The 24,729-nt window shown below is 31.8% G+C and overlaps 1 protein-coding gene across 2 annotated transcripts in view; it reads right to left on the bottom strand.

Annotated features, from left to right (window-relative positions):
• Positions 1–24,729, bottom strand: part of LOC149484804 (uncharacterized) — an 87,433-nt gene that overhangs the window by 10,196 nt on the left and 52,508 nt on the right. For both annotated transcript variants that reach the window (XM_089701102.1, XM_089701100.1), the window contains exons 3-6: positions 6,207–6,345; positions 4,700–4,764; positions 3,750–3,888; positions 1,978–2,090 (exon numbers count right to left, since the gene is read on the bottom strand). In XM_089701102.1, coding sequence (XP_089557228.1) covers positions 1,978–2,090; positions 3,750–3,888; positions 4,700–4,764; positions 6,207–6,345 — 456 coding nt within the window. The remainder of the gene's footprint in view (positions 1–1,977; positions 2,091–3,749; positions 3,889–4,699; positions 4,765–6,206; positions 6,346–24,729) is intronic.

Genomic DNA, 24,729 nt, shown 5'->3' with positions numbered 1-24,729 from the left:
GCCATCATGTAGTTTTAAAAGGGATCATTTATAACTATGTATTAATACTTGACGCATTAAACGTATTTCAGTAAATGACTGACAAAAACTTCTGCAATTCCACAAAGAAATAACAATACTAAGATTTTATGAATTTCAGCATACCTAGGAATTCTCCTAACATTCTAGACTCGTGAAAATATTTCCCAAAGAAAAGGCTAATTATGTTCGCAAAAAACATTCACGTTTTTCAGTGGGAGCAAAATTACGACGGAATTTAATTAGATTTTATTTTTAATTAGCATTTCATAGATATTAAATAAAACAAAAGTAGCACCGTTGGGAAATTTTCCAATTTTCACGTAATGAAGCAGTTTTTTTAGGGAAAATTATTATTTAATTATCTATTTTTAACTAAGATTGTATCACGCTAGGAAAACTTTTTTCTTGATTTTTCAATATAGAATTTTGCTTTTATTATACTGTTGTTTATTAAAGTATCAAAACTTTGAATGATGTTAACTACAGGTTATTTAAAGCGTGTTAAAACAATAGACTTGTGTTTGGCTGTCTGCCCAATGCATTTGTACGCCACATTGTGACTTCTTTATTTTCATGTTTCGTAAATAGACCAACAAATTGGTATTTATAGAGGCTCATATAATAACAGATAGTTAAATAAGAAGTTATTGAAAAATATTTTAGAATTTATTCTATTATATGTTACAAGCTTTGGTATGTGGTATTTTTTTGTCATAGAATTAAGGGGCTGAGAAGAACACCATGCAGGTAGGTAGGTACTAAATAAAGTTGTTAGGCAAAATTGCAAAAATATCATAAAATGTCGAATATAATTATCTAAATTATCTATTTAAATAAAAATTAAATGAATATCGAAGATCGAGGATCTTAATTATAAATATCTTTAACCCAATATTACCATTGCTTTTGAGGTAGACGGTATTTCTAAAATAGTTCTTCAGGATTCAAAAAGATCAACTTAATGGATGAAGTTTTGTTTTAATAGAAGCGCGAACTGCGGTATGGACTTTAACCTCGCTGGGTTTCAGAAATCCTAATCGTTGTTCTGTCGAAATGAAAAAGTTTACTTTTGCGCTTTGCGTTAGTAATTATTAATAAGACGGGGTTCAAATTGGAAGATGCTCTAAAAGCATGAATTGCAAACTTTATTCCTGACGTTCAGTTGAATATCCTTACTATATCTTGAGTGAAGAAATGAGATATCGTTAAGTTTATCTAATTTTTCAAGGAAAAATACGTAAAAGGCTGAAAAAGGAATGCTCAAACTTTTTACATTCCATAGAGGTAAATAATAACGCCTTCAAAAGTTCTTAACATCTACTCATCTGATTTTTTTGGCAAATAATGTTTATTTGAATGCCTTGCAAAATGATAAGTTTTATGAATTAGTAGAGCTGATATCCTACTACTATTATAAAGGCGAAAGTTTGTAAGTATGGATGTATGGATGTTTGTTACTCTTTCACGTAAAAACTACTGAACCGATTACAATGAAATTTAGCACACATATAGAGGGTAACTTGGATTAACATATAGGATAGGTTTTATCCCGGAAATCCCGCGGGAACGGGAACTATGCGGGTTTTCCTTTGAAAACGCGGGCGAAGCCGCGGGCGGAAATCTAGTTATAATATAATCAGTAATTTATTCGTCATTAGTATTACGATCGATTATTTCCATTAGTCCATTTTATGACTACGATGCAGTAGGTATAGTTAAAACTCATTGTGCAATATAAGTAATGTATATTTTGTGTTCATTTATATCTGTTTGTAGTAGTATGTATAAATGTTTTTCATATAAGGGTGTTAATAAATAATGATTCATTCAAATTCATTACTAAAGAGGTGCTTGTACTAATAACTTGTTCATAGCTTTCATTTAGTCATCAGGTGTGATACATAGGATCAACATAGTTTGAACCCCAAAAATAAAAGCATCAAGAGTGACTCTTACCAGTGCTTTCTGAACCGTAGACGTCCGGACATGCTTGATAGTTGAGAAGGAGTCTTGAATCTTCCGTACAACTCTCTATTGAGGATGCGGGGAATTTGCAGTCGCCATGACCTCTGGAAAATGAAGAATTATCGTTATTTACGTATTGTTATTGTACTTCTATAAGAATAATATGACTTAACCCTACAGTAGTTGCGTGGTCTACACGTGTAATCCAGTAATACAATATTGCAAATTTCTAAAAATCTAATAGCTCCAGTTATTTCATCCTTCGTGTACAATGTACATACTCTAAGTTGAATAATTGCCGCATGCACTCAGTGCAGCGCGAAGAGTTGATTATTTTAAATAGAAAATATATGGCAATGAAGATTTATAAATAATAAGACTTTTTAATTTATTTGTGTACATTTTCTTGTTTTAAAAATGGTATACCCTTGTAGACCACGCGACCTCATACGTCATTTTTAGATACGCGACTACTATTATTGGAAAAGGCAAAGGTAAACTTGAAACTTTGTTCCGTAGATGTCAGTCTCTTTCAGCAACTTGTGAATACTTTAAAGAACATTTGTTAATCATTAGGTTACATTTTTACCGGGTATATTGTTGCCACGTAAACTAACCTGACGTATGTGTTTATCATATCTACTTTAGGAAGAATATTTGGCGTATGTGGCTCTCTGGAAAATCATTGCCGATTCTAATATTTTTATAAAATACGAACAACGATAAATGTTGACAAAGTTTGTAAATTGGTTTTTGATTACATAGTAAGTGTTCTGGTATTATAGGTAGGTACCTATTGTAAAAGATAATAGGTACCTATAATGTATGTTCACTGACCACATTACCGCTATTTCGGTACCAAACCCATATGTACCGCCGATCTATTTCTATGTTTTAGCTTCAGTCATGAATTCATGCTGTAATTACGAATGACGTCTGTCGTCAGCCGCGCCGCGATCGATACACTTAATGACGTTTTAATTTTCCCTCCGTAACGAATGATGCCCTTATATGCTGTTAAATTGTATCCGTAATAGATTAAGAGAGCATTTTTGGGTTAGACTGATGCGAGTTTAATTCGTTGCTTTTATTTTCAAAATAATGTTTAGATAAGTTTTTTTTTAAAAAAGGAAAACTATGTAATTTGTAGGTACTATTTGGAAATAATGACTTAGATACGTTTTGCTTTTTATTGAAATTGATTGAAATGTTTTTATGAGGAAGCGTTTAACATTTAAATGAATAGAGAAATAGAGCTTTAATTACTACGATTAATAAAATACCTAAAACACCAATATGTTTGAGTAAATAAGTCTATTAATTAATATTATATATGTACAAACGGAGTTATAAATTCTTCCATTGTAAGTAACTTATATAGTATATAGTATAGTACCACCAAATTTTTATCCCTTCTTAAAAATTCACCAAGTTTCATCTTCCTGTGTTTTATTCTTTTGTAACGAACTTGACTTCCTCCGAGACTGGGCAAGTAGTAGAGTGTTTTAGCAACTTTCCTAACGCTTTTAAAAGCAGCAATAACCTTCTAAAACAATGGAATTTCAAGCTATTAAAGAACTTTCAGTTGAACGGTAAATACATTTTCTTGTAAGATTTTTATTTTCATATTACGAAAGTGGAACAGAAATTTTATCTAATCTAATTTTTAATGTAGAAGTTTCTTAATATTCTGCGACGCATTTTTGCATCCTTTTGTTTTCAGTTAAGACATTTGTATAGTTATAATAATTGTCCTAATTTACCTGTTGTAAGTGAAGGAAAACGGTGCTTTCAAAGGGCAGTCGACTGGCTCAGCATTTTCTCTGAACATGGAGTATAGCAGAGCGTCTCCAGTTATGAGTGAACAGAGGTGAGGTAGGGCGTCTCGTCGGTGACAAAAGGCTGCAAACAAATATCACATAAATGACTCATGCTTTTCGTTACGAGCCTATTATGAGTCATGCAAAACATGAAATTTAAGGGCGTTTTGTAAGAAAAATTCATGAACACATTCACATAGAAATAGCAGTGAACAATATATTTAATTGCTTATCAAGATGTCTCAATGACGTAATTTAATTGTATCATAATTCCTTTTATTGTAAGAGCGATAATATAATGAGTCTTTCAGTGGGTTTTTACATCCTTATAAAGACGGATTTGGTGATGGGAATTACGAAATCTATTTCTAATTGTATCAGTCATAATCTAGACAAAAAGAAACTGGTTATATTAAGCTAAAGCCGCACGAAATAGCTCAAGAAATTCGGACACGCTAAGACTAAGACGGGACTTGTTTCTAGGCGCTTACAAGATGAATGTAGGTGCTTTGAGAAATACACCTTTGTCCGTTACAGCCATCTAGCTGGATATTACAGTTTCAGTACATTTGCTTGGTGTATAACGTTGGAATTCAAATGCATAGCATCTACTTTTTTAATTTTGTTTACATTCAAAAAATGTGTCTTCGTATACATGAAGAATTATATGGTTAATTAAGCAGTTAAATAATATAAATCTTTATAAGTGAAAGTAATAAAAATATCGGATATGAACAAACTACAATATCTTCAAGTAAATAGCTTCGAAATATGTAGGTATCTACTTATTTTCTACATAGGAACTATAGTGAAAACATGTAAATTCATCTTTACGAACGAAGTCGGCAAGAGTCCGAACAAGTTATAGTTGTTTAAAAATAAAATATACTTACTTTCCTTGTATTGTAGAACATTAATATGTTTTTCATGCATCACTACACAGCGATAACAGCCTTTCCTATAACAAAAGAATACAATTTTGTAGTGATACATAAATTATTTCTGCGAGGGTTTTTTGGATTCCAATTGTATTCTTTATTTAGAATATGAATAAGAGATTTCATTTATCAAGGAAAGGGACCTGTTGAATAAAATGTATTTGTTTTCATAAAAGAAACCTACAGGTTAATGCAGGGAGATTCCAAATCTACAAATCCTCTTCCTTTGTGGACCACGTTTATGTTTGGATTTATAAAATGCATGTAATAAAGTTTTTATTTATAGCAAACAAAACTCAGTGATGATAGTGTGTATTTTATTATATTCAATTCGTTTTAAAAGGGGTGTTCAAGATCTGAAAACATTTCGCTAAAATATTCACAAATTCAACTCTTGATAAAAATAAAATGACATCTTTATCTCACATTTCATTTAACTCATTCATAATTTATACAGATTGCGAAAATGCTATGATAAATGTCTGGAGATTGTATCGATCAAGCTCTGAGACAGGCAAGAAGACAATATCTCCGCATAATTCTGGCATTAAAATTATCGCTGAATTCAGCCTTATTTCATAAAATTTAACAGATAACAAGAGAAATAATTTCATTTGTAACTGTGATTTATCTGCACGTTAAATTCATGTTATCATTTTTTGGTTAGAGACACTTCAAAGCGATCGCGATGTTAATGAATATGATATCAAAGCGAAATTTTAATCAGTGCATCGATTTTTGGTCACACTATAAATCGACGTTATCACTGTTGAATATATTGTAACGTGATTAATTTTTCTAGAGTTATTAAAAATAAAGGAATACATTGATGTACATAAAAAAATAACAAATAATTAAGGCAATTTGCTATAGGTAGTCACAGTTTAAATAATTTCTATTAAGTATTAATTTATTGATGAAAAAGTTTTACAGAAATTGAATGAAGATGAAGAATGTGCACTCCTGCATTTACGTACGTACGTACATTGGTGTTTAAATGTTAGACTGCTTCTTTGTTACCTGAGATTCCTTAGAACATAGAACTTACAGCTAGCGAAAAAAGTATTTTCATATAGACTACAGGTCCATGTTGAAAAAATTATGGGTCATTTGACCCACCTGTGACCTATCTAGAACGATATAAGAGCATAAAATAATAAGATTCAGCACTATGACGTCACTTGTAAGCTGTCCAACTGAGTGCAGATGAGAATTCGAAAGTTCAGGTAGAGATTTTTTCCCCTTGTCTCCATGATTTTTGTACGGCGTTGCGGAATAATGGATTAAAAGCAGTATAGAAATAGTATGACACAGATGCCGTACAAAATCAAATGACCAAATTTACCCCGGCAATTGTCGAAAAATAAAAATAAATTCCGACTTTGTGGACCACCATTTTTGTACGGCATCTACATGGGCCTGTAGTCACAATTGCCACAAATCAAACTAAACAGCCACTTACTCATCAACTATCATGAACTTATCTCCCTCGGAGGAGAGGCACCGGCCCTTATTGGAGAGGATGTTGCCCTCTATCAGGATCGGCTGGATCACACCCGACTGGAACCACTTGCCTTGCCACCGGGTCGGGAAGGCACAACCTGTGGACGAAGAAATAGTTTAATTTTTGATGTAAAGTTTGATCAAACTGTCGTACTGAATAAAGTGAAAAATCTTGGTATTTTCTTGTGTTTGATTTACTAGAGTATTATACATGTATTTATGATATAAATATAATGAATAAATCGCATTTAAAATCCTTTAGTCTTAAGTTTGTAAAAACTCTATTTTAATGCATAGGTATAGGTACGTAGAGAAGGTGTAATGTATGGATAAATAAGGAATACGTTATATAATGTATCCTTTGCCTCGTGTTCATGAGTAGAACTACTCTTCACATATCCATGCAAATACATAATAATATTTATAGAGACGACGTCCTAAGACCACGTCAAAATTAACCAATGAGGTACACATTTACTCAGATAATATGAAATTAAAAGCATGGTTTTTCTAGAAATGTCTATTAATTAGTGTATATGATAAATAATGATTTTATATTCCTTCCACAAATGATATCAATATAGTTTGGGCTTTTCCAGGTACAAAATTGTTGCGAATATGAAATTGTAAATTCGTATGAATTTGATATTAAAATTGCAAGTTGTAATTTTATGATATTGTATCAAAAAACTGAAATATAATTAAAATTGCTTAACAGGTTATATTATTGCTCTTTTTTTGGTGGTAGTATGATTTTATACAGGCAACCTTCATCGACAAATGAGCAATACAATATGTACGTTTGAAGCAGCATTTCCTGATATACCTTAAAATGAAACAAATTCTTCAGCTTATATTAAAATCAGTATAGTTAGATATTTGATAAATATAATGTACATATATGTATAATGTATATATATATTTATAGCACATTCTTATTTATTGGTTTCCAGCAGTTTCCAGTTATCTTTTGTCACCTCTATCGACACGCTTATGTCTTTAATCTTTCCCTTCACATAAAAGAACAATATAGACAAAAAATAATCTGCTATACTAACGGCAACACAATAATCTCAAAGTCAGATCGTGCGAACTCAATACAGGCCAGGAATTTCACATACACAGCTAAATATTTCACAGAAAACAGCCTTTTTAACGTTGTACTCTTCTATTGCGTTTTATAGGCAGAATAAGATTTAGTTTAAGATTTCGATTATAAATGAATAAGCTAATCTACTTTTGACGGACATCCCCAAAGAGGATGGAGGTTCACCATAAATCATTCATAGCGTAATTTTACGGTTTAATGTATCAGATATTTAAGATCTTGGAGGTGTATCGATCTTAATGTGTTGCGGTAGAAAAGTTGAGGTATTTTATTATTCTGTACTTTATTTCAAGTAAATGAAAATTTAAGCTTATGCTTATGCTTTATGTGATTAATATTTGTCAGACTTAAGAATTAATATAGCCACTTGGCGCTTCCTTTTCAAGTAAAGGAATTTGGCTAGTGCATCAAACTAGACAGAATTGTTGAATATTGAGTTCTCTTCTGAAAGAATGATCTAAGCCTATCTGGATTGAAAGCGTTTCAAACTAATCTGAAAAAAAAAAAAACAACAGAGATTAACGAACTAACCCAATTCCCAGCCGCAGCAAACATTAGATCAAAATAAACTATTCCAACATGATTTATATTCAAAAAGCCGTTTGATATAGTCATTGTGGTCGTATTATATGCAATAAGCGGCAATGAACCGGCAATTATAGTACAATGCGTGCATCATTTGAGCGCCCCTTGCAGTCGACATGAATAAAAATGAGATGTACGATGAATGACGGATGCTGTCGAGATGTTAACGATCTCACATCACGGTAATGTTTAACTAGAACGCTATGAAGATGCGATCCTTTGTGATATGATCCGTGGTCAAGTGTGTAAAGGGCCTGGGATGGAATAAAAATCTTAAGCAGAGCACAATGCACTATAATAATTCCTGCTTTATCATAGTCTACATAATCTTATTCTAAGTCATAACATATTTAAAACAAATTTTCGAACAAATATGGATGTCACGAATGTCAGTAACATTTGCAGGATAGTCTTACATACATTTTACATCTCTACAAATACATTTTTTTCGTTTATTTTACTAGTAGGTATGTGTAGAAAAATAACTGACACAAATAATAGTGCTTTAAGACGTTAAATATTAATATTCTTCTTTACGCTTAGGTCTTTAGGCTTCTAACGCTGCCCTAAATACGACCGTTTGAAGGGGTGAAATAAAATAGGACACTCCAAGATTTGGAACGACAAATGCCAGTATGCTATTCGTCTTTAGAAAAAGAATAAATTTGTATGACGCATAGAGAATTAAATAGACTAAAGAATCAGTTATCTAGCGTCTGTTCAACATAAAACTGCACTATAATGTAATTTTCTACGCTGTCGCCTTTAACAAGATAAATATATTACCTACTCCAATTCAATTCCCTTAACCAAGCTACTGTCGGGTGTTGTTTCTACATAATTATCAATAACGACATCATTTTGTTAAGGGTGATAATTGGTCGAGAGTTTATATAGATAGGTTCTCGTATATTATGTATTCTAGCTAGTGGTTTTTCTTGTTAATCGGATAAAAGAAGCTTGTACTTACGTCACTTTACAAATAACATTCTTATTGATAAGAAAATGGTCTTTTGATGAGTCGATCCTTTAGTATATACTATAATTAAAGAGTGAGGCTCATAGGTATATCGGTAGCAAATACCACTACAATAGCGGGTTTTCTTGATACCCTGAGGTTAAGTGTCTTTTAATATTTCTCTACATAATTCTTCAGAAGCTGATCAGTTTGGAATCGTGCCCAGATTATGGTAATAAGCTAGTTCCATATTACATTGGGCTTAATTATTATTAGCGGAATACACTATAAGCTCACCTTTGCCTTATCATTCGTGGAATAAAAGCATGGTATTATTTTATACATCTCTCATTATTCAGTTAAATGAAGGGACAAAATGTAAGGATAGCCTTAATTATTATTATTTTAAGTCAGTGTACAGTCGGATATTGAAGTTAATATAAGCGGATAAGCTTAAACAAACATTCAGACGTGCGCATTTTTATATACCTAATTGATCCTTACGTACTTATACGTAAGTTGGTCAACTAAATTTACCTAGTAGAGCTATTATTTTGACATAGATTAACTCTTTTTTATTAATTTTCTATCTTTTTGACCTATCACTAGTCTAAATATCCTAATTAAAGCTTTAAACCCATATTAAAAAGCGCAAGCATCATGGCAACTTCATTGTTTTCAAAGTGGCTCAGAATTTAATCAAGCATTCAACCACGCCCTACAAAAAACCTGAAGTTAAGCTTGAATTAGATTTTTAGATAGTGCAATAATGGTGTTTATAAACGCGACGCTGAATAAGCAGCCAAATTAAATGGTCTCCTTGTATAACGGTTGAACACACAAGGAACGTTGTATTTAAATTAACCGGGTACACTTAATTACTTAATTTCGATTAAGAGACGCCGCCCGTTGATTTATTAAATCATTTTTATTACGCGGCGTGGCGTTGTTTCAGGTTTAATAATCATTTTAAACGGTATTAATTATTGCAGGTACGTTAACAAATTATATCGTGATTTTTAAATATGTTTCTGTTTGCTTTCACGTACATTATGCTTTATTGCACTTAATTGTGTATAGACTAGCTTTTTCAGTGAGATTTGTCGTTGCGCTTTATCATTATTAAAATATTGTTTTTTTGTATTACAATCTAATACACAATCTAATAAGTAGTAACGAGAGTAACATTATTTACTTTTATTTTTGGAAGAGAAGCTTGCAATGTTTTTTTTTTTTAAAGAAAGGAAGTTCTTTCTTTAGAAGAGGTTCATAAATATAAATTTTACCCGCCAACAAAGTAATAAGTATGGTGATACTTGAAACAGCTCTCCGTAATACTATAGCTAATCGAAACTAAATATTGTAAGTAACAAATGCCGTCTATAAATGTCAACAGCCCATAATAAATTGCTCGCACTCAAAGAAATTAAACGAAGGAATTGGAACTGTAGTACTAAAATAAGCAGCGAAAGAATTGCTTCGTATTAACACCCCTTGTAACCTTAAGATTGTACACTTAATATTGATTGATTGGTTTAAGTTTTATTCTTTTGAAGCCCCGTATAGGTAAGTTAAGACTAGCTGCGTAGGATTTTATACAGTGGGTGGTAGGTGTAGATTAATAAAATAAATAATAAATATTTCAGGACAATTTTTCACACACGGCACGATCTGATCCCATACTATGCTTTCGCTTGTGTTATGGAAACCAGATGGCTGAAAAACATACAAATATAATTTTAAATAAATACTTCTACTAATATTAATATAGATATTCAACACCCAGACACAGAGCAAACATCTATGTTCATCACACAAATATTTGCCACGGGTGGGAATCGAACCCACGATCGGTTGGAAGGCAGGGCCACTACCAACCAAGCCAATCGGTCAATATATCTGTCATTATGTATCTATGGTAGATACAGGTTTATAGTGACACTATTGAGTATATTGTTTGAGAAAACATGCCCATATACATATAAATGATATTTACTCTACTTAAAACTCAATACTCACAAAAAATTATCGTGGATAGCGTTTAAATTCACCTAGTACTTTAAAGTATTCATAAGTAAGTTTTGTATGCAAATTACATTCGTTATTGAAGGAAAACAATAGTCATTAACCGTCGACTCGATACGATATCCGCAGGAAGCTGTGCATTGTGTACTAATTATTCATGTCAGTGCACGAGCGAAGCAAAAATTGCGTATTAATTTTGTAACGGTGGTAATCAGTTTCGTTGCCATGGTAACTATAAATACCTTTGCAATACATGGTCTAATTAACAGGTCTAATTTAAGTAATCAAAGAATATTAAAAACAAAGTGTTCTTCAACGTTTGTCAGTTCGCGATAAACTCAGTAACTACTGCATCGATAGTTTTGTATGGTGAAAAATATTTAGAAATGTTATTTGTATAATTTAAGCATCTCCAAATTATGATCAATAAAGTTAACTGCCGCGTCTGTCGGTCTGTTTTCGATAAACTCAGCAATCATTGCATCGGTGGTTATACATATTTGTATCTGAATTGTATTTCTCTGGTTACTAAGACCTCTCGGTATAATATACTAACTAATAAAGAATTCGTCAATTTATCTATATAAAGCTTAATGCACTATCTTTTGGCTCGAAATACGTTATTTGTTTAAAAACAGCACTTACTGAAAACAAGATAGTGCATGCAACGGCTAAACCGGGCAATAAATTTATATGTTTGTCAGGATAGTACATTATTGCTTACTTTATTTGTCGGGCGCAAAATAGACGGAGTTATTTCGCAGAACCGTTGAGATTATATTTTATCACAAGGTAGACATTTGCGTAGGCGAAGCCACGGGCGAAAACATAATGTATCGTTATAATGTATCGTTTCTTCTTCGTATATAATTTGTGCATATACATATAATAAAGTAATAACAGAATAACTATAAAATATTTTTGTTAACGGAATGAATTCATGGAAAAATTTACTAATAGGTACACTATGTTTCGTAGGCAAATATTCACAGAACCGTTTCGTAGCACTGAAATTTCATTAAAAATTTCAAACAAAATATAAAATGTAGTCCATTGTAAATCTACACTACTCTTATATTTTACTATTTTAAAAGTTATTCGTAGTATTTTGAACAATCGTGCTGCAGTTTACAAGGAATTTAGAATGACTATAGGACGCGACTTGCTGAAGAAGGAATTCAAATCGTCCCTGCTGCAACTTAAAATTGTTTCTCTTGACGCTGTTCATAAAATGCGGTAGTTTCGAATGAAATAAACATATTTAAAGAGGTGATTAAAACATGTATTCGCGCTACATGTGCTATACTATATCTTGACCTGACCTCGCGTTATGTAATACTAACTACGGTACTTTACGTAGCGATATCTACATAGGTTGGACGGTGGCCAAAGCAAAGAGCAAATTAAAATATTTTGGAACAAAACATATTTATGGTACAAAAAGAGTGTCAGCTTGATTTCAATGAGGTCTCCACTCTCCGTACAATGATATCATTGTGCAATGTGCTTATAAAATTTTTATTTTATTCATTCGAATAAGTAGAGTTACATAAAGAACAATTTCAATAAATAAGATATTTTCAGAAATAATTTATTCAAAACAGTATCTTTATGGTAATTGAATTAAGAAACTGGGTGCCGTAGAAGTCAACACTATACACGGTAGGTTCTAAAAAGAATTAAAATAAATTGTTCGTTTTTATTCCACAGGGCGGCTACATTATATTTTTACTTACGAGCTTTCATTTAAATTTCGTTTGGGGCTTCATATATTTAAATGTTTCTATAAGCTGCCTGAAATCATTATTCGTTTAATGAGTTATTCTAGTAAATCAGATAATTATAGCTTGAACACCACATAATTTCTTATATCAAGGATGACTCGAACAATAAAGAAAATGCTCGTAAATTCCAATTAACTCTCGCACTAAGCCGTCCCTTATCAATCAAGGCAAGTAAACGACGTTACATGTTTAATTCCCGACTTAACAAACTTTCGCATAATAACAGTGTCAATATAGCACGTAACAAGTGAGCAGACAAAATTAATGCCATGCTCAGGCAACTTGGCTAATAACTCATGAAAAGCCTTTGGAGACTGCTTTTATAGTGTACGATTTGTTGTCGTGTCGTCGTGTGATCGATGACAAGTTGTCAATTGTTGTCTTTAACTTCTTTATACGTTATGAAAATTGAAACTCTAGTGCATTTATTGTTATTGCTACATCTCTATGCAGGTACAGTTAAAGTATTTTTATCGTCTTAATTTTATGTTTAATACTTTATATAAGTATGTAATAAGTAAAGTAATTTAAATTAGTATAAGTAACTATCTCTTTAAATAAATAAATTATTTGTTTTAATTAAAATTATACATTCTAGGGCTATAACTACTTTTGAGTTTGAAAGTGTAACAAAAGTTTTCTCCTTGTAAGTATTTTTTTTTCGATCTCCGATATCGGGTCCGAATCGTAACGTGTAAAAAGATTAAACTCGCCCGAGGATTCATTTGTTTAAATCAAGATCCAACATTTTGTAACGTTTATTTAAGGTAAACATTTTAATTAAATAATTAATTTTTACCTAAAAGAATAATATGCTGAAGTTTACATGACAATATGGGGCGTATAGAAACCGCTTTTTTGTGAAAGCTTTAGAAGGGACGTTATATGCTAAATATACTAATTTGGTGGATATATTACTAATTAAGGTTAATTTCTATAAGAGTAAACATTTTATATATTATAATATGAGTCGAAGTTTGTAATAGATAATATATAATAAGAAAATAAAAAGTATTTAGCTCGCTTTAAAAAGCCAAAGGTAAAATGAATAAAGTACCGTTTTGCATTGATGCGGGAATTGGTAGAGATATTAATATTTCTGCTCTTCTGTTTTTTTAATCTTAATTGGAAGAAGAAAGAAGCGAAGATTTTGGTGCTGATGAAAAACTGTAGACTGAATATTAGTGATTTTATGTATGCCAACTGTTTCTTTGTTTATTACGTTTCGAGATCTCATCTTAAAAGATAAATTGAACTTTCGAGAACCTTCTCGAATTATATCGTTTTTTGTGAAAAACAAAACTGAAACAATGGAATTTTTTATTACACAATGGGGAATGGCTGTGGCGTGATAACAAGAAGTGTACGCAAAGCTAAAGAAAGTTTAGAATGTATTAGCTATTTGAAGAAATATAATATAGCGTATGTTGCTCTAAGATGTTACTTTCTAATGGTGGTGCTTCATGACTAAATTTGGGATGAAAATCTGAAAGTCTTTATCTGGTAAAAAGCAACATCTTATAGCACAGATAAAGGAAAAAATGATAAAAGCATAAATTTAAAGTTATAACATAGTTTGTTCCGACTCGCACTTGGCCGTTTTTATTTTTTTAAATCAACCCCTAACATTGAGATACAGGATGAAGCTTTTCTTTTTTGATGAGCTTTTATTACTTCCTTTGTTCTTTGTGTTGTTTTTATAAATCGATTTGAATTACTTAGTTCAGTAAGAAATATCTAAACCAAATATCACGAAGCTATCGATCATTATTTAAGAAGTGGAGCTATTGAATCTGTCACATTAATAGTAAACGATTGTTACTGGTCTTGATAACTGTGGCCCTTTGTAAAGGCAAGTAGGTATGGCTTTATATTTTTTATTGAAATACAATTTTATATATTTTGTTTATGATTATATGTGGTAATATAGTATGTAGTAAAATAGCTTTTACATAATCTAGTACAGAATATAATCTATTTCTCAGACAAATTTTACCCCGCTCTGTTTAGTCAATTTTGCATGATAGAGTCACATACATGAATATATCCTTACAGCCTGCATAGTTATAACTAGTGATGCAACGAATACGAATACGAATATTCGTATTCGCCGAATAGTAGACATTTACCGAATATTCGTATTCGGCGAATATACAAATATTTAAAAACGAATATTTTTGTACGCAACTCTATTTACTACAGATTTAAAAATCGCTTGAAAAATATGACGTGTGCAGAGGCCCTTAACCGCAACGACCGTTTTCCAAGTCTGAAAAATATTTTTCACTGAAGCCATGTACAGTCGCTTCGGAAAGACTTTTTTCAACGGCTGGAAACATCCAGACTGAAAAAAAAAATCGCCTAAAACCAGAAAATCTACGAATTTTATGTTTTTTAAATAAAAATTAGCCTAAGTATTGTAAATTTTAATTATTAGAAGAGTAAACATTTATTAAATAAATAAGTCTTTTATTACTAAGGCGAGATATTCGTATTCATATTCGTATTCGCCGAATAGTAGGTTTGATATTCGTATTCGTATTCGTATTCGTAAAAGTAGTATTCGTTGCATCACTAGTTATAACTAATAGAGGATTATATAGCTATACAACATTTATAACATTGAAGATGTAGATGAAATGGAAACATTACGATATCTTGATTATACTAACCAAAAGATAAAACACGATAATTCTTAAAGAAACCCACGTCCACGTTAAATTATACAGACCAATATCGGCGATATTATTTCAAGTTATTCCTGTGATTCGGCACTGAATGGAAATTAATGATGGACGTCGTTTCTGAACACCTGACTTCTTGTAAGTAGGCCGCCATTTTCTTTTTCTTTTTTATTGAGGCAGTTCAAATGGTTTACGCGTTTAGTCTTTATGTTGGAGCTGAGGCTTTTTCCGTTTCGTTTGTATTAAAGCAATGGCCGAGGGAAATATAATATCGTTATATTTCTTTACACAATTGGAGTACAATTGTATTTGGAAATATTTACTGTTGAACATTAATATTTGTATTGAAATGAATTTTAGTATCGGTTTGCAATGAAAAAATATTGATAATTAAACAAAGTAAGAATATTTTCTCTGCTATAATTCAGAAACGACAGATTTTAGGGAACATATACATTACTAATATAGAATCTGGAGTAACTAACGCTACATTCATTTTCGAAAAAATAATTTCACATCCTTCAGCCGAAGTTTGGTCGTTAGCTTGCACTTAATGTTAAATTTACAATGTTTTTAGGCATAATTCTTATCATATTTATCTTATTTTGATGTATAGTAATAAAATAACTTTTAAAGAGCTTATAACCAAAGCGGGAGAGCGAAAGAGCGGAAATTTTACACAAGTAGAGTTAATTCATCTTATACCTTTTACCTAGTACCTACTTAAGCTGTAATATAAATGTAAACGGGTCAAGGTTCACTGTAATTTGATACTTGACCTTACCCACATGCATTGCATTGAAGCTGATATAATATGCAAAAAGTACTTCAATACATTTTTAATATTTATAGCGTATATTTTCTACAAGTTGAAAAATTATTTTCTCTTCACTAGTTTGTTTAGAGATAATTTGTGATAGAAAGAATAAGTTATTTAGTTTACATCAGTCGTATTTGAATAAGAATTAAGTATTATTACCTTCACTCTTGACCTCTAGGACTTAGAGGTATCGGTCAAAAGCTCGTTTTTTTTTCTTTCTTTACAATCTTAATCTGTACTCTTTTTAAAGACTCGATAATCTCCACAATTATTGTTTAATAATGTTACTTAAATCTATTTCTTTATGTATTTACAACGGTTAAGATACCTCGAGGAGGCAACTAAAAAAAAGTTTGTTACAAATAAAGCCACAGAAAGCTGATAATATGATTACTGTTTTACTTGTAATAAAAGTGACACGTGTGAAATTTATATCGTTCATATTTAAACTTACTTTAGTTTAGTTAGGTAGTACCATATGAGCCATTATTTAAGTTATTAAGATTATAGCTCAATATGTACACATGTACATAATATTTGTATTTATCAAATGATTTACAGAAGTCTATATAAGTTATGTTTTCAAGTTCATCTGAAAATGTAAAAGCCTTTGAAATTACAAGGTAGTGTTTTCGCGTGCTCTAGATACTAATAAATAAACATAAAATAAATATATCCAGGACAAACTGTACTACTCATCGTATATACAAACGAACATATAGCTATAATATTATATATACAAACGCATGTAAACGTGTTAACATTCATGTTGGAATAGCTTTACAACACCTTAATGCTTGCTATTTGGACACGTTCCTTTGGGTTAGTCATGTACAACGTGTTATATAGTCGTGATTATATGAACAACTAGCTTACCGCCCGCGGCTTCGCCCGCTTTGTCTAAAACCTAATAAATTATATACTAAAACCTTCCTCTTGAATTACTCGTTCTATTAAAAAAATCCGCATCAAAATCCGTTGCGTAGTTTTAAAGATTTAAGCATGCATAGGGACATATGGACAGAGAAAGCGACTTTGTTTTATACTATGTAGTGATTATGTAATATATTATGCTGTTACAATTACTATATTAACTTGGATATGTTTTGTCAGTATAATGTACATTATATGAAAATAAAAGAAACGTAGAGGTATATTTCGAGGTTTATTTTTTGATCCATTATTTTTCTAGTATAGTAACAAATCAAAGACTGGATAATAATAATTATTATCTTAGATATAATGCTGAAATATGTTTCTTCAGATTAAACCAAAATATTAACGTCACGTTGCATGAAATGTGACGAACATTTCAATACTCAACATATTATTGGGTTTCGTAAAAATATAGAAATATTATGAGTAGAATGCTCTTGACAGCCGCCACTACAATAATATGGTCTACTGCATTTGATATAAAGTTTGCGTTCCCCACGAGGCGACGCGACGCTGTGATTTCACTTATATCACTTACTAGCGGTCCGCCCCGGCTTCGCCCGTGGTACATAATATTTACGTTTTCTCTACATAAGAACCATCCTCGTACTTCAAGGAATATAATAAAAAAAGAATTATCGAAATCGGTTCAGCCGTTCTCGAGTTATGCGCTTACCAACACATTTTGCGATTCATTTTTATATATAAGATTTAGATAATAGATTTACTACGAGTCTGACAATACAATTAACTGGGATTGTTATTACGAAATCTCCTCTTTGATATTAACAAAATTTACTCAGACTTTCTAATATAGTTCGAGATTAAATACTTATTTTCTTTACAACAAATTTCGATAAAATGTCACGCAAAGCACCTAATGAGTCTTTACTTGTTAGGATAAATTTTGGTATCAAGTGAGCGTGTAGTGTAACAATAAATGACAAATCAAGTTAACTTCCTTACTTATCGTTAAATTAGAAACTATTCCAACGTATTTAGTTACATTTTAAGTGATTTCACACATTTCTACCCTTTGAATTTCGATATTAAAGTAGGTAGGTAATTTTACCACAATCAAATTAAAGATCAGACTTGTCACAATATTTATTAACTCTACAAATTGAAATAAAACTTAATTGGCATTAAAATTAAATTTTTTACCCGATATTTAATTTTTCAGAACACTCAAACGCGCTTGTTCGTATTTGACGCAGTTTAAAACACTTCCACATCAAACAAAACTATTGTCTATTTATCTTTACAATTTGTTAATGAAGTTTCACACATTACTCCAAGCAATAACGAGATATTCCAAAGCACAGTTTCAACAAAAATTTCTTAAAATTTTCCCAAAAGTTAGTGCTATGTTAAAAAGCCAAATTCCAAATAGTTTAAGTAATGACAAACTGCACTTAGCTAATACTTGGACGCAAAACCCTCTGGTCTTTACACCCTCTTTCTATCCTTAGAATACACCTGTGACTCATAAAAAACCTACTACATTAGCTGTAAGCGATACGTGTGTTTTCCAAAACAGCTACGATTTAAATAAAATTATTGGTTTGATCTTTTTTAGAAGATGTAGCAAGTCTCTAGTGTACTTCTGTGAATTTGTATAAGCTAGAACGTGTCGCAACATAACATTTAGTTTCTTAGTAACACATGGTAACACGTACTCGTATAATGGTAATGTTTCTTCATTTTATTTACTTCTTATTTCAACAGTCTAAACTCTATCTTGTCATCCTCATATTCAGATCTTAAAAGTATCCTTGTTTCCTTTGCAAAAGAAGGATATACAAACTATATAATATAACTGATTGTTTATTATCTTAAGAACAAAATAACATGTACATAATGTCCCTTATCTATATTTTTGAACGAACCCCGACATCACTTTTGAGTCTAATGTAATGTCACCATAATTCGGGCACTATGCCAAACTCCGGAATACTGTGTCCGATTTCATATGAAAGACTTAATAATTTAATGCTTGACTTGAGAGTTATACTCGTACTAACCCTCACCTATAGTTAAGAGATGGATAAATTATTACAGCTGGTTTCTTATAGAAATAAACGTCTTTTTAATTTTTTATATGAAACTAGTTGAAGCAAATGACTGTGCTAGCTAAAAATGACGTGCCTTTACAGGCTTATCTTTCTTTTGTGTGATAATTATTATATATCAGCCCTGACAAATATTAGTTTGCAGGAATCTCAGTTTTATAATTTACTAGCTGCGCTCCGTGGTTTCACCCGCGTGGCTCCGCTCCTGTTGGTCTTAGCGTGGTGATATTTTTCAAAGCGGACCAGTAGTTCCTGAGATTAGCGCGTTCAAACAAACAAACAAACAAACTCCTCAGCTTTATAATATTAGTATAGATTGTTATTAGTTAATAATTTTCCAAATTCCAATATATCATGTGAAGAAATTAATTAAACCAATATATGATACGAAGGTTTAGATTATAAATATAGGTAGCCAATAGAGCAATAAATACCTACATCGTAATCGTTTCACCGACCGGTAATAGACCTTAATAAAACGTATAGATTCGTAAGTATTGAATGTTAGGGTCGCATTATAAATCAAATTGGTAGTAAATTTTATTGTGGGATCGTAAATACAGTTTACAAATTATATAATAATAACCTCACTTAGCCGAGATGGTTATTACGTATCGATGTTTTATAGGCTGTAAGCGGTTAAAATGGTTTTAATGGTGGATCTCCATTAGGGAATCATTTCAATTTTTATAATGAACGTTTATGTATAAATAATTGGAGCATAGCTGCACTTTTTGTGTGGTTATAAAAAAAGTCTGTATATTTTATATGTGTGAACTTTACTTTATTACCTAAACGCATCTATGTTTTATCGAGTTTCAAATAGATTTGGAGCTACGTCATACGGGATTAAATTTATTATTAATATGCATATACATTTATTTTCCAAGAAATATGAACCTAATACCTAAAATAACATATGTTATTTTTCCAACATATCACTGGAGGCCCTCAGGGCATGGAATATTAATATTTCGGATTTCACGTACGGGACAGGGAAACCTGAATCGGCGCGAATTTAAAACACACCTTGACCAGCCCTAAGGGATGGATTGCTTGAAGAATATGCGATTAATAAGATACATCCTATAGTGGTTATATGATTCGATCCCGGTGGAAACGAAGAAAAACTTTCTCGATCTGACAGGACTCAGAAGGCTTTACCCTAAAGAAAATCTATCAGAGAAACAGATTTTGCATAATGCAATGCATAATGCAAATGCTCCATACATGATTATGGGGCACGGGACTTTTATAGTGGACTTGAGGTAAATGACGATAGAGAATTATAATATGCATCCTACTTGAACTTAATAAGCTCGTCGACACGAACAGAGTAAGAATTATATTATATAGAGGTTGTAAAATAAACGGTGCGTTGGATTTGTTTTTATTTGTCCGTTTATCTTCAAAATTCCTGGACGTATCATCATATATGGTAACATCGACATGTTATCATAATGAAATTAGGTTTTGTTCATTCTTGGAAAAATGGCTTTAAGGTATTCCTTTTAAAGTAATTATATATTTTAAAACGAATCTTTAATAAATAATCAACGTTTTTATTGCAAAATTAGGTTTATTTCTTTCGTATGTTTCTAATGATATAATCTCATATCTAATATTATTTTATTTTCTTTCTTTACCATTTTATTCCGTACCCTTGGTTGCAGTAACATTCATAATTCGGAGACGAAATAAAGCAAGGAACCAGAAAGCATGACGAACTCTCGCCTGAAAGATATTATACTCTATTTATGTACATTTCTAGGTAGTATAGTTTATTATAAAGGTTATGAAAGAGACCCGTCACCTAAAGACAATAAGTATTCAATATAATTAATTGTTCTATACCAAATGTTAGTGAAGGACGAGTTATTATGATAAATTGTAGGAACGTTTCTTCAACTTTTGTGCTATTAATTATTTACTATAGTATTGCAATCTAATTCAGACATAGGCATTTAGAAAATAATAATTATCGTTATTATTAAATGTAATATAATGAGAGGGCTTTAAATGAAGTACCTTATAAAGGGAAGTAGTTTTAGACGATGGAGAAACTATATATGAAGCCTTTCAACCATCGTTACTTTGTTTGTATGTATGTCATATAAATCGCCATTTAAATCCGCTGTAACATCAATAAATATTCATCTATTTGTGTTTATTCGATTTGATTAAACGTTATTCAACTGAAATGTGCGAATAATCTACGGCAAGGGAAATGTTTTTGATACATTTCCAAGTTTAATTGAATTAAGCGTGAAAATATCGGGTTTTTTACTAAAAAATAAAACTATTAATGGTAGAAGCTATCCAGTTAACTAGTTTAGTGCAAATGGGCGCTTTTTGCCCGGACTCACTTTACGAATATTTTATGTTGAGACGGTCTAATACTTAAGTTTCGCGACTGGAATTTAAATTATGATAAATATATACTATCTAGTAGCAAAGTACATCTGGAAGTATGATATTTATAGCAAGGTAGGTAGTAGGTACTAGGTAGGTAATAAGGCCCGTGAAGAACATTATTTTCGTATCGTGTCCAAAACGTACCTTTTAAAATAATTATTCTATGTGTTTTATTCTTTTTTTTTCTAGCAGGACACGACTCCACTCGTTTGGTAGTCAAAATATCCAGATTTCAGACTATAATATAACTCTGTATCAAATTTCAAACAGATCCATAAGTCACATCCATGCTTCCTCACAAACTTTTCACAATATTAGCAGGATTTTTTAATTTACCTTGCATATTAATATTTACCTGTAGCAGATGCAACAGCCTCGCAATTTCAAATGTAGGTAACCACGTAAGAGCTGGGTAAACTGTAAAGCGCTATAGTTCTCTTATTTGGAGACTATAAACTATGAAGCCGGAACGCATTTTTACTGTTTATTACGAAAGTATTGTCAGGTAAACACATATTATAATTTGTATATGTTAAATCTGTATGTATTGTATAATAGCATAATAGAATATTGTAATTGACTGCCAAAATTCATCAGACATGTCTACGAGGCACAGGCCGAGATTCATAGATCGCGCTTTAACTTTACTTTGATGAAAAGATCTACTTTCCCCCAAAAATATATTTCTGTGAATAAGAGGACGAGTTATTGATAATTTGACAATAAATTAATATAATATTCAAATTAATAGTACATACCTTCCCGATATAATTGTATTTGAATTGCAATTGAAATGATTGTAAAAACAGAGGTTCGTATTCACTTTAGCCACTTCAGCCAATTGAATCTGTCATTAGTGAAAATAACATATGTTTGTTAGTCTAAATAATTCTGAAACATATGTGTTAGACTAAATTAAACAATCGTATTACTAACATTATTTAGCAGCACATGATATTATAACAATGGTAATCTCATCATTCATGCCTACTAAAGTGTAAATTGACATAAAATCTATGCAAATTTCATAATGTTCCCGACAATTCGTTGGCACATTGTTATTTTACAACTAACGTAAGTATATTAAGATTTAAAACAATTTGGAATAGTGTTCATTGTTTACTATTGAGTGAATTACAGGATGATTAGGGAAAAAATGCCTACAAATAGAAAGAAAGAAGACAAATAAAACTCATTAAAAATAGCTTTCGACTATTAGTATGGTATTTGAGGCTTAATTTATATTAAAACACAAGGATGATGCAATCACTTTTATTTGACACAACAAACTGAGTTAACTGACACCCGATCGGTGACATTATTTTTATCTACCCTCACTCATATACTACAATCCCTCCACCTTAATTTACAACTTAATAACTAGGTATTACAGAAATTTACGTTTTTTACGTATACGCAAAGGATATCTACGAGGTGTCAACTGATCGTCACTCCGAGGGTCTATAGGGGCGGAAGGAGAACTCACGCCAGTAGTGACAGAGCTTCCTTCAGAATCTGAGCCAACTGGTACCGATTCACTCTCCTCCTCTACCTGCTCTTGTTGAGGAGCTGGCGATGACAAGACGTTTGAATCCTGAGGAACCCCATGCAATTGCGGTGGATCTTGTTCCGCATCATGCTCCACAGGAACTGAAGATTCAGTCACCTCATTAGAAGAGTAGTCCCCGAAACAACTCACATCATCAGTAACATGTTCATTGTATTTTTTTGAACCCTTATACATCAAAATTTGATCTATATGTTTGCGAACATAGACATTTTGTTCTGGTACATAAACCAAATACATTCTTGAGCCAATGTTTTTTTTAATTATACCAAATTTATATGTATGTTTGGTTCCATTTTTAAAAAAGTGTTTAAACAAAACTTCATCTCCGGTTTTAAATATAATTTTACGATGACCCCCATAGGCGTTACTTTGTGAAATCTGTTTAGCATGAACATTATCCTTAATGACACTTGACAAAGACTCTGAGGTTGGTGAAGTGCCACCAGCCACCGTACTACGTTCACAAAGTAAATCTAAACGACAACGTAATTTACGGCCAAACATCAACTCTGCGGGAGAGACACCGGTAGTGCAGTGAGCCGAATTTCTATAATTAAATAAATATTCGTATAATTTATCAACCAACATTTTTGAGCTGCCTTCGTTTAAAATCACCTGAATGCTGCGTTTAAATGTTTTCACAGTATTTTCGGCCTGACCGTTAGACGCTGGGTGGTACGGTGCAATAGTTACATGTTTTACTCCATTGCGTTGACAAAAATTTTCAAAATAAGCTGAACAAAAATTAGTTCCATTATCCGTCACTATAACTTTAACTAAACCAAATCTACTAAACATTTCACTGACTCTCAATACCACCGCTTCACTATCTGTCGTTGACATAATAAAACATTCTACCCATTTAGAATATGCATCAACTGCTACTAAAAAATTTTTATTGTTCAACGAAAACATATCTAAATGAATGCGCTCCCAAGGACGCTCGGGGTAGGACCAATGAGCGAGGGGCGCGCGCGGGGGGCTGCTACGAAAAACATTGCAAATACTACATGAACCAATTTTCTGCTCAATATGCTTATCGATGTTAGGCCACCACATACGAGTGCGCGCTTCATTCTTAGTTTTAACGATTCCAAAATGAGAACTATGCAATTCATTCAATAAACGTTCACGTAAAATGGTAGGAATTACAATCTTATGGCCGCGCATAATGCAACCATCTTCATATGAAAGTTCATTTCTACACATAAAATACGGTTTTAAATCTACGTCCTCTAGCTTTTTAGGCCAACCGTGCTTAATAAAATTTATAATTTTAAGGAAAATATTATCATTTTCAGTGGCGCTCTTAATTTCGTTAAAAGATATAGGTTTTAAAAACAAATTCGCAATAAAATTAACGTATGAACACGAGTCGGTTGTATTTAAATCACATTCAGATTCAGACGGAGTTTCTAGAACCGATCGAGACAAAAAATCTGCAACATTGTTATTGCTTTTAATATATTCGATATTAAAATTGTATGCCGATAAAAACAACGCATAACGCTGCAAACGGTTCGCA

This window comes from Colias philodice, chromosome 11 (assembly GCF_061535455.1).
Source record: "Colias philodice isolate Cphi_HAF_F1 chromosome 11, ilColPhil1 Martin Lab GWU primary, whole genome shotgun sequence".
In the NCBI taxonomy this organism is placed as follows: domain Eukaryota; kingdom Metazoa; phylum Arthropoda; class Insecta; order Lepidoptera; family Pieridae; genus Colias; species Colias philodice.
This window is presented reverse-complemented; position numbering and strand designations above follow the sequence as displayed.